This window comes from Neomonachus schauinslandi, chromosome 3 (genome assembly GCF_002201575.2).
Source record: "Neomonachus schauinslandi chromosome 3, ASM220157v2, whole genome shotgun sequence".
In the NCBI taxonomy this organism is placed as follows: Eukaryota; Metazoa; Chordata; class Mammalia; order Carnivora; family Phocidae; genus Neomonachus; species Neomonachus schauinslandi.
Window position 1 is genome coordinate 192,705,792 of NC_058405.1, and position 11,324 is coordinate 192,717,115.

General features: G+C 53.5%; 1 protein-coding gene across 4 annotated transcripts in view; it reads right to left on the reverse strand.

Moving 5' to 3' along the window:
* Positions 1-10,511, reverse strand: part of DTYMK (deoxythymidylate kinase) — a 12,739-nt gene extending 2,228 nt beyond the window's left edge. Inside the window, exons 1-4 of one of the 4 annotated variants that reach the window (XM_044913482.1) lie at positions 10,258-10,511; positions 9,611-9,719; positions 5,103-5,142; positions 3,920-4,117 (exon numbers count right to left, since the gene is read on the reverse strand). In XM_044913482.1, the coding sequence (XP_044769417.1) occupies positions 3,920-4,117; positions 5,103-5,142; positions 9,611-9,719; positions 10,258-10,447 (537 nt within the window). In that variant the 5' untranslated portion in view covers positions 10,448-10,511. Of the gene's footprint in view, positions 1-3,919; positions 4,118-5,102; positions 5,143-5,255; positions 5,347-9,610; positions 9,720-10,257 lie in introns of all 4 variants that reach the window. The other 3 variants (XM_044913483.1, XM_021679003.1, XM_044913484.1) reach the window with 3 other exon arrangements.
* Positions 10,512-11,324: the final 813 nt, after the last annotated feature.

The following is an 11,324-nucleotide window of genomic DNA, read 5'->3' on the forward strand; positions in this document are numbered from 1 at the left end:
TACATGCACACGCACCCCGCGTATGGACTCGCACATGGCGTACTACACGTACACGCACCCCGCGTATGGACTCGCACACGGGCGTACTACACGCACACACACCCCGTGTACGGACTCGCACACGGCGTACTACACGCACACCGCGTACAGACTCGCACACGGGTGTACTAAATGCACACGCACCCCGCGTACAGACTCGCACACGGGCGTACTACACGCACACGCACCCTGCGTACACACACGCACCCCGCATAGACTCGCACATGGGCGTACTACATGCACACGCACCCCGCGTAGACTCGCACACGGGCGTACTATGCACACGCACCCCGCGTAGACTCGCACACGGGCGTACTACGCACACGCACCCCGCGTACGGACTCGCACACGGTGTACTACACGCACACGCACCCGGCGTACAGGCTCACACACGGGCGTACTATGCACACGCGTTACATGTAAACTCGCACACGCTGTGTACGAACTCCCACGCAGCCATATCCCGTAGAAACCACATCTCCAGTCCTCTGTGGGCCCGGGAGCAGTGACGGCACCGTGCCAACAAGCACCTGGGCCCCTGCCCACGGCTTTACAATAGCTTTCTCCACAAGACCGAAGCATGGAAGCCTGGGGAAGCAGCGGATTCCAGAGCGGGGCTGGAAGCGTACAGGATGAACCTGGAAGTACTAATGTGCGGGGGAGCAGTACGCGTCCTGAAGCGCAGGGACCTGTGAGGAGGTAACGAGCTGCCGGCTGGGGCGGCGGGGCGGGCAGGACAGACCGCGGTGAGTCAAACAAACACAAATCCGTACAGAGAGAGACGTACAGGTAAACTGAAAATCTGATGAGCTGTGAGATTTTTACATGGTTTATAAGAATCTCATCACAAAATAATTACACAGGGAGAGAGACGTGACCGTGGAGAACCCTGGCAAACCCCACCGAGCCAGCACGCACACAGTGGGGCATCACTGGGCGGTACAAAAGGATGAGCTCTTGCTGTAGGCAACAACACGGGGAGCCCAAGACTGCGTCCCGCTCCGGGAACTAAGTCACACAGAGCAGGACGAATACCACAGGATTTCACTTGTATGTGGAATCTAACACACAAAGCAAGTGAATAATCGCACAAAGAGCAGAATCAGACCCATAAACACACAGCGGGGAGGGGTGGAGGGTGGACAGAAGGGGTGAAGGGGCGGGAGGTGCCGCTTGCAGTTACGGAGCGAGTACATCCCGGGGATGAAAGGCGCAGCACGGGGACTGCGGTCAGTGATCCCGCGATGGTGTCGTGTGGTGACAGGTGGGGCCACACGTGTGGCGAGACCAGCACAACGTACGCTCCTGTCCAGTCACTCGACTGCACGCCGAAACTCACTTTAAGTGTGCATCAGCAGCACGCAAATAAAAATCAATACCCCGAAAAGTGAACATCCCAAGAAGTGAACAAATGGAAATCCTACCCACATGGCAGGACGCAGTGAGCACCCAGCCTCCCTCCTGGGCCGCCCTGCCAAAGACGCACGTGAATCCCATCATGGGGAAACAGCCAAGTCCATCTGAGACTCATCTACAAATCAAATGCTATGAGCTTCAAAAGTGTCAGTGTTGTGAAAGTCACACAGGCTAGAGACCAGCGATGGGACTGTACGGACTGTACACTGGGTCATTTGTTAAAAAGGACACTAGTAGTGGGACCAACGGGGGAACCTGAACGGGGCCTGGGGACCTGGGGGTAGCAAGGGATCTGTGTTAATGTCCTAATTTTGACAGTCCATGGCAGGGAGGGGGCATTAGGGACTAATTTGTTCTCAAAGGTCCCAGGGAAGAGTTTTTTTGTATTGTACTTGCAAGTTGTAACTTTTTTTTGTTATGGTTTAAAAATTTTTTCAAAGAATGTTAAAAAAGTTAATTTTCAGATGAACAAAACCTGAGAGTTCTATGCCAGGAGACCCACCCTACAGGAAACGTTAAAGGACGTGAAATGAGATGAAAAGTGGGGAGGTTCGGGGCGGAGAGCGCCAGCACTGGGCGGCAGGAAACGGTTTCCTGTTTCTTTCCCCACTCCCATTCCTGATTTCATACCTTCTTGTCTTGTTCCTTGCAGGGTTTGAAATGTGTTATAAATCCAGAATAGTTTGAAGCCACATAGAACTGACTGACAAAGGAAAAACAAAGGGAACAGAACTCTGCAATTTTTCGTATGATAAAATCAACCAGTACAAAAATGGGATTGAAGTTTCCATGTGGGCAAAGAAATGCCCTTCTCAGACCATGAGATAAGCCGTGTAGGCTCAGCACTGACGTGAGCACATGAAACAGATGGAAAGGCCGTGGGTACGCAGGAGTCCCCTGCTTTGTGAAAGTTTGTGTTACACCACTTTGCTTTTGTGAAAGATTTATGTTAGTACCTGTTTTTGCTAACCGAAGGAAATCCAGAAAGTGTTTTTGCTTTTACAAAAAAAGGCAAAAAGCAAAAATAGCATTCCGCGCCGGTTCTGCAGCGAGCCGTCCTGGGAGCAGCCCCGCCCCCCCGCCCCCGCAGCTCCTTCCCGGGAGCCTCTCTCTGCATGTTGGCGTCCAGCCACCGAGCTCTGAGCTGTGCATCTGGGCTTCATCTCCATTGATTTTGTGCATCTGTTAGCAAGATGCGTCACAAAAGCCTAGGAAAGGTGGTTTTTTGGGTCTGAGAACATTAAAAAACATTTCCATATAAATTAATGGTAACTGCTTCTTTGCTTTACGCCATTTTCGCTTATGAGAGGTTTCATAGGAACGCTGTACTTTTAGCTAGTGGTGAAACCCATACTTTAAAAATACGTGTGCAACCTACGCCACAAAGGAGCCCCCCAGAGGAACCCCCACCCTGGCAACGAGCAAGCAGAAGTCAGTGTGGAGAAGTGGGGAGAGCTGCAGACAGGCAGGTCGTGGGAGAAGCATCAAGCAGACAAGACGGCCAAACTAGGAGCCAAAGCCAACACCCTTAAACCTTCCCCAGAGCAGCAAGAGTGCAGCCTGTCTTGGGAGTGAGACTTGTCAGCTGTCAACGTCAGCTTGCTCGTTGCCAGGGGCGGCCTCTGACCACACGGGGACAAAGGTGGGCCCAGGCGACCAGGTGTGTTCACACGAGGTGGGTCTGGGGATGGGTGCTTGCAGGGAGGAAGGGGTAAGGGGTCAGCTTTGGTGTCCACAGGGAGGACAGTGGATGGTCCTTCAGGGAGGGAGATGTGAGGCTGGCCCCTGCGACTGGGGCCAGGCCCTGGGTGAGGTGCCCTTAGATGGAGAGAGCAGGGCTGCGGGGCACTGAGCAAAGAGACAGGGAGCCGGCAGAGTGTGGTGATGTGGGGGGACGGGAGCCTGCGGGTGAGGCCCAGGCTTGGGAGTGAGCGTGGAGACAGGAGCTCATCCCCACGAGAGGAAATGAGGAACGGCCCTGGGGCTGGAACTGGCAGGACAGGGTTGAGAGGGAGGCAGCAAATGACTCCCAGGGGGTGGGGGCTGAGCCCCAAACCAGCCAAACTCAACTTTCGAGGAGACTGGGGGGCGGGGAGCCGACAGACACAACGAGCCAGAGTGCGACTTGTAGGTTACAGATGGAAGGCAAAGTGAGCAGTGACTCACGGGCTGTGCTTTCTAGATGACAAGCCTGGCAAAGCCCGGCGGAGGACGGCTGGCCACGCGGGACTGCTGTTTGGGAGCTGCTGTCTGGCAAATTCTCCCCAATCCACCCACCAGGCCCCAAACTCCCCTGCTTTGCACTCACAAAGGAAAGAGTTTGCTACGCCTGAGGGGTGCGCCCCAAGGCTCTGCCGGTGGAGCAGTGCTCGGCCGACGTCTCTGCTCGGTAGCAGGACTCCGAGCCATGTTCCGGCAGCTCCCAGTTGGCCATTCGGGAGGTGACAGTGGAAGACACCCTCACCTTCCAGTTCAAAGTCTCATCCGCCATCAGCTGGTGGAAGCGGTGCAGTGCCCGCTCCTGGAAGTTCCCGTTCTCGTAGCGTTCACGGCCAAACTCGCCCCGCATGGCAGCCTCGGCCAACCGTAACTGAAGGAACACCACCAGGTCCGGCTTGGGGAGGCCCACATCTGGCTGCTTGCACCAATCCAGGGAAAAATTCTGGCAGCACAGAACCCAACAGTTAGAGAAAGAAGGCTTAATGGGGTCTAATGTTTAGTTTCAAAATTCATAAAAGGGGGAAAATGAGCTAATCTCTGTCCGACATACCAAAAATTGAGAATTCCGTCAGCCCCCACAGCTCCCCAGCAGCAGCACATCAGGAGGACGTGAGGGAGCCAGTCCGGGGCATGACGGTCACTTTCCCTGTCCTCCTCTACAGATGGAATCCCACTGACCAATACTTCATAGCGCAAGTGTCCTTTCAGAAGGATTCCAGCCAGCGCCCGAGGAAGGACGGGCAGAATTAAAAGGTTATCATTTTGCAACCCCTCGTGAAAGAACCATCATCAAGGGCTATTACCACAAACGAGACAGCCAGATGCCCTGCAGCTCTTGACAGGGGAGCCCAATGCTTCTTCAAGTAGCTGCCCCAAAATAAAGTTTTAAAAAATTTTAATGCACAGAAAAAAGGACCTGTATTTTAAAAGAGATTTAAGAGACCCTTCAAGTATGGCCCTGAAATGGATTCGGATTCAGTCTAACTGTAGAAACACAAGACACATCAAACAGTTTCTAACCGCACTGGCCACTTCGCACACGGACTGAGTGACGGTGGCACGAAACACCTGCTGTCCGAGGCGACATGATGTTTGTAAGAAGTCATTTTTGGGATGTGAACTGAAATGTCCGTGGAGGAGCCGGTGATGTATCTGATGGGTCGGAGAGGAGACCAGAAGGCTCTGAGACAAGTGTCGGTGCGGGTGGTTTATCGTTTTCTCTGCTGGTATATATTTGAAAACTTCTAAGTAAGTAGCAAAACGAAGTGGTAGCATAGCTACTCTACCCCTAAGACGACAGCTCCATGGCGCGGGGAGGCCAGGAAACCACACAGAAATCGCCCAGACACGCACCATCTGCCCTGAAAACAAGACACTGAGTGGAGGAGCGCTGCTGAGCGACCACCTTGGGAAAGGGAGGTGGGGACGTCCAAGTTACCCGACAACAAGCTGCGGCTCCAGAAACGTCTGCTCTTCCTACAATACACAGCAAACTAACCGAGCAGAGAAGAATCCTAACACTCCACACACTCCTGGGTCCACACCCCGCATCTTCCCACTGGGGACCACGCGGCACTCACCTCCTTGGCGCTGGTGAAGGCGACACCAGAAAATGCATATCTGTCAACAACGAGGGTGACGCCCTGGCTCAACTTCTTCTTAATCAGCGGCCTAAAAAACAGAGCGTGTTTCTGAGCCATGGTCCTGGCTTCACAGGCCCTGATGGTGTAATTCACTGATACAGAAACCAACACAGTAGAGGGATGACAAGGCAGTGATCTGTGGCCTTGTGTGCATTCAGAAAAGCTCTGGATCTTCTCCTTAGAAGATGCCACCGGGGTGCTCCCAGCAAAGCCCAATGTGAAAAAGACAAGTCTGCAAAAGCAAAACAAACACAACTGATGAAGACGGATGAACAGAGGAAGGCTTGCTGGCCGTCTGGGCAGGCGTGTGGAGGGCCAGGCTACCCCACTGGGAAGGAGAGCCCAGGAGAGCAAAGGTGCAGATGCAGCCAGGATGGGATGATGCTCGCTGCCTAGAGCCTGAAGGGCCAGGACAAGGATGGACAGGGTGGCCAAGGATGTCCTCAACCAGGTGATGGCGGCTCAACCCCCATCCCCCGGCCCCAAGATCTTAGGAAGATGTGCACAGAGCTTGAAAGAGCTTGACATTAGCAAGAAGTGTCACTTGCACTTTGTGGAACAAAAACATGTTTGTTACCTGTGACCTTGAGAAGCTCACAGAACAGTAGGGAGACAGAAGGCACACCTCCGGCAGTAAAATGCAGTTTCCATCACAGCATTACCTGTAACTGCAAACTATTAAAAAAAATTACCTAACCTCACAAACAGAAAATTGATAGAACAGCTCCAGCACATGCACAAGAGAACGATGCAGCTGTATAAGGAACGAGGGAGGTATCTATCAGCTGACAACACCATCTCCTGATGTCCTTAGGAAAGCAGAGTACAAACACACGGCAGGCTATGTTTTGAAGGAGGCAAATTGGCGAATTAAGACATCACATACGTCTCTGCTTGTATATAAAATGATTCCAAAGGGGAACACTAGAAATGAACAGATTACCCACAGAGGGAGAGCAGAAGTGGGTGGGTAAGGCAGTGACCTTTTTCTATGACTTTTGACTTTTAAAACCATTTAATGTTTCCAAAAACTAAAATTAAATCAAGATGGGAAAAAAACCCTAAAATCATATACGGAGTCAAATGAACCTGTATCCCAAATGAACACACACTGAAGATGGGAAAATCCTGCCCCAAGAAACCTCTGAAGACAGCACTTGGTGTGCCCTTGTTTTAAGGACAGAGATGCAAACCAGCATTGACCTCTCCACAGGCTTTTACAGAGGTGGGTATACTGAGGATGCCGCAAGCCAGGAAGAGCATGGTGCCGGGCTGGAACAGTAGGTTTCAGTTAGCATAGACATAGAGAGAGATAAACAGACGCACACCAAGATAAACTCATATGCAGGTCCAACCATAACAGGAGCCTAGAGGCAGGGATGCTCACTAGCAGCAAGCGCCCAGCACCCAGACGTTGGTTTCTAAATACCACTCTCCATTAAACAGAAAAGAGCAGCTGGTTCCTGGGCTGGAGCAGGAGAAAACACAAGAGAAACCTGAACATCTTTTTCTACCTAAAAGTTCTCAAAAAACGAGGCCTAGGAACACAGCAAATGGACACAAGCCAACATGAAGAGATTTCCAGAGGCCAAATTTGCAATAATCTAAACATCAAAACAACTGATAGTATGACTCACCAAGTAAAAAAGAACTTGTGAGTCCACACTGATGATGGACACATGGATGACCCGGGGAGGCAGGGAAGTCTTCCTTACATAGGAAGCCGACTAATACACATAGGAAAATCACCATTTGAAATCACAACAAACTCAGGAACATTTATTAATGAATGATAAAGTAAAAAATCATAGTTTGATGAGAAAGGGGATATTTATGTAGTTTTGTAGTATTCCCCTCCTTTTTTTATACTAATTTTTTTTAAAAGATTTTATTTATTTATTTGCCAGAGAGAGAGAGCACAAGCAGGGGGAGCGGCAGAGAGAGAAGCAGGCTCCCCGCTGAGCAGGGAGCCTGATGCCTGATGTGGAACTCGATCCCAGGACCCTGGGATCATGACCTGAGCCGAAGGCAGACACTTCCCGGACTGACCCACCCAGGTGTCCCTCCCCTTTTGACTACTTAGCAATCCAGTGGGGGCCAAACCACACTGCATCCCTCCTGGCTCAGCGTCCTAAAGATGACCGACCCAATGTCACTTCCATGGTATTCCTGACAAAAATACAAACCCAAATCTATTTGTGAGGAAATATCAGACCAACCCTGAATTTTATAAAATAAATGACCTGTAGTTTTTAAAAAGGGAGCAAATGATAACACAAATGTGGCAAAATATTAATAACAGGTGAAGTTTGGAGGAGCATGCAGGAATTCTTGGCACTATTCTTGCAACTCTTCCAGTTGATTGAAATTATTCCAAAGTAAAAACTTAAAAATAAGTAGAGTAGAAAATTGCTAGATTGATACAGGAAGTAAAAGAAATCGCTCATTTCTAGGAACAAATTTCTGCATAGAGTGCTATTTAAGATGCCCCTGAAGGAGCGCTGGGTTTGGCAAACAGAGACAGGGGAGGGAAGGGAGGGTGCTGCCCCCATCCTGTGAGGACAGCACCACACGCTCTGTGCTGCCGAACTGTAAAGATGCCAGAGGACAAGTATTTTTGGGAACCAGCAACTGATTCAGTTAAGACGAAGCATAGCAAAAAGGTGGACAATTAAACGGCTGGAGGAAATAACCAGTTTCTCACAAAGTGCTTCCAAGCACCCCAGGTTTACTAAGCCCTCATTCCCAGGCCTGCCTGGCCAGCTTTCCTCGACCCTCACCAGCACCTGCCGTGGGGCACCCCCATGATGGCCACACAGCTGGTGGGCAGCGGTGCCACACGTGAAACTGGCATCTGACCCAAGGACTTTCAAATCTGACCCATCAAACGGTAGTGGCTGGAGCGACCCGAAGGGGGAGCTGTGGGAGCTGTGGCAGGACAGACGGACCACAGGCATGCAGGCCTGTGTAGCAGGGACAGGATCACTAGGAAGTGGAGTCAGCATTACTCTCCACTTTTAAGTGGACCTACCTTATTTTTCTACAAAGCCACAAAAACCAAATCAGAACAATTATGTCCATAAATTCCAGATGTATTAAAGATTATAAAAACGATCTCATTCTCTTCTTGTTCTTGGGAGTGGGAAGGCCTTTCCAAACCAGACACAGCTAAGCCAAAAGAAAGTAGTGCAGGCTTGCTTGTAAGAGGGGCCAGTGCAAAACCACGAACAGGTATCTGGCTGAATCTACTGCGGACAGCCTTTCTGGAGAGCACCCCAGACCGACTGGAAAGTCAGACCTTTGCAAGGCACAATCAGAAAGCCAATTACGAGATGGTTTGTAGGGGAGGATCCCATTTATTTATGTTACACAAAACTACGCCAATGACATACGCGTATATAAATGGAAACAAAATCATCTAAAAGCACAGGCCACAGGCACTTGATCACAGTTAAATGCTGAGTGAGGGGGCACCTGGGTGGCTCAGTCGTTGAGCGTCTGCCTTCGGCTCAGGTCATGATCCCAGGGTCCTGGGATCGAGTCCCACATCGGGCTCCCTGCTCGGCAGGAAGCCTGCTTCTCCCTCTCCCCCTCCCCCTGCTTGTGTTCCCTCTCTCGCTGTGTCTCTCTCTGTCAAAAAAAATGTTGAGTGAGGAGGTAGAAGAAGAATATGTAAAACAAAAGCGGCGGGGAAAAAGTAAATTGTGACCTTCCGTTAATAATGTGTCAACATGGGGCACCTGGGGGCTCAGTTCATAATCTCATGGTCCTGGGATCCAGTGCTGCATCTGGCTCGTGCTCAGCAGAGTCCGCTTGTACCTCTCCCTCTGCTCCCCGCCCCCCACCCCCCCACCCTCTTTCTCCCGAATAAGTAAAATCTTAAAAAAAGAATGTGTCAGCATCAGTTCATCCACTGTCACAAATGTAACACACTAATCTAAGACAAATAATATGAGAAATTAGGGGCGGGAGGGAGGGACGGGGTAGGGGGGAAACTCTGTACTTATCACCAGCTTTTCCATATGTGTAAAACGACCTTAGAAAATAAAGTCTACTAATTACAAAAAGGTGTCAGGGCAGGAGGAAGCAAAAGCATCAATTCCTGCTCTTCGGGAACCAGAGCTCTAAGACCTGGGGTTAAGGGGGACACGACGGGTGCTTGCAAAGGTCCAGCCTCTGGCATTACTGCCAACGCCATTCCGAATCAAGAGCTGCATTCGCCCAATCTCAAGCAAGAGGCAAAGCACCGGGGGTCGGGGGGTGGGGGGGTGGAGCACAAACGTAGTGTTTACACTTGCTCCCAGCGGTTCGCGGAGAAAAGTAGGTGCACCGAGTGGTCCTCCACCTCACTTTTCTTTTCCAAGTAAGAACTCAGAAGTTTGCCAATTTCGGTTGATCTTTCTAAAAAAAAAGAGAGAGAAATACAAAAGTAAGGGCAGGCTTTCCACCTCAATTAGAATATAGTTCGGGCTGAACTCAAGTCTTTTGAGTTTTATTTCGGGATGTCTCCACACGGTTCGGGCCTTCCCTGAAAACGGGCAGCAAGGCGCAGACACACAGGGAGGAGAAACGCTTCAAGAAGAGGGAAGGGAGGTACAACTCAGCACCTCAAACGCAGCGCCGGTGGGCTTGGTGGACCGGCCGGCTTCAAGACGAGGCCGAACACCCAGAAACCTCCTCCCCGCAGTTCCCTACCCGTTCTGCAAGCCTGAAGGTGACTCTGGGTAGCCTAAGCGCTGATACGAAACCCGCACGGACGCCACGACCGCACCGGGAGCCCGCTGGGGGGCAGCGGGGGCACAGACCCAGTCCGCACCTCGTGACGCAGCCTCGGGGGCCTACGGCCCTGCCGCAGCCCCACCGGAAAGAGGGGCGCCCCGACCGGGCTAGCGTGCGCACCCCGCGCGTCCTCAGCCGGCCCCGCCGGCGCCACACCCACCCGGGAAACGGAGCAGCTCGGCGCGGTGGCCCGCGGCGCACAGCGCGGCCACCAGCTTGCGGCTCTGCGTGCTCTTGCCGGCGCGGTCCACGCCCTCCAGCACGATGAGGGCCCCGCGCCGGCCCGCCATCCTCGCGCTTTCCCGCCGCCCGCCGCCACCGCGCGTCCCAGCGCCGCTCGGAGCTCCCATTGGCGGGCGTCCCCGGCGCGCGCCGGGATTGGCTGAAATGGACCTGTCCGCGGGGCGCACTGGGACGGGGTGAAATAGGGAAGCGTCAGCGGCGCGCTCCGGAATTGACGACAGGGGGCCGCACGTTGGGATTGGCTGCTATTTTCCGGCCTTGCCCGGATTGGCTGGTATCGGCCCGGGGGCGGAGGCGAAGGCGGCACGGTCGCCCCGCCCCTTCCGGCGGAGTCACCGCCTTCCGGGCCGGGAGAGCTGGCTGCGGGCACTGTGGGCGGCGGGCGCGGAGGCCGAGGGGCTGCGTGGGGGTGTGTGGCGCTGGCCGGGGGCGGACATCCCCGCTCCCTCGAGGGCGGAGTCCTGCGGCGGGGGCGGGGCCGTGCGCACACTGGCGACTCGACCGTCCCGGGAAGGCCGTGTCGCTGTCGCTGTTCCAAGGCTGGACTGCAGCGTCAGAGACGACGTGGGCAGACTCCGGGAGAGGGAGGGCGGTAGTCGTGCCGCCCCCCGTGCCCGACTCCTCCGATGGGGGTCACCGTCGCGTCGGGAGGCGCTTGCTCATAAGGGCTGTTACTATATTAGGGGCGCCCGGGCCGACTGGGCGTGTTTCAGGTGAGACCGTGCGCCCCTGGAGCGGGCGCTGTTCCGCGGGCCCGGCCTCCCGGCCTCCCCAGGGCCCATCCCCAGCTGCCATCCCACTGGGGGGGGGGGGGGGCAGCACTTGAACCTGCGGGGTTTGCGACGGCACAGACAGGTCATGACGAGCTAGGAGCCCCGTGTCTCAGAGTGCCCCCCGGAGGGAGCCGGGTCCGAGTTTGCGGGTGGCAGGCCCGCGTACGAGGTTTGGAGGCAGTTGCAGCTGGAATTGTGGTGGACTGTTTCC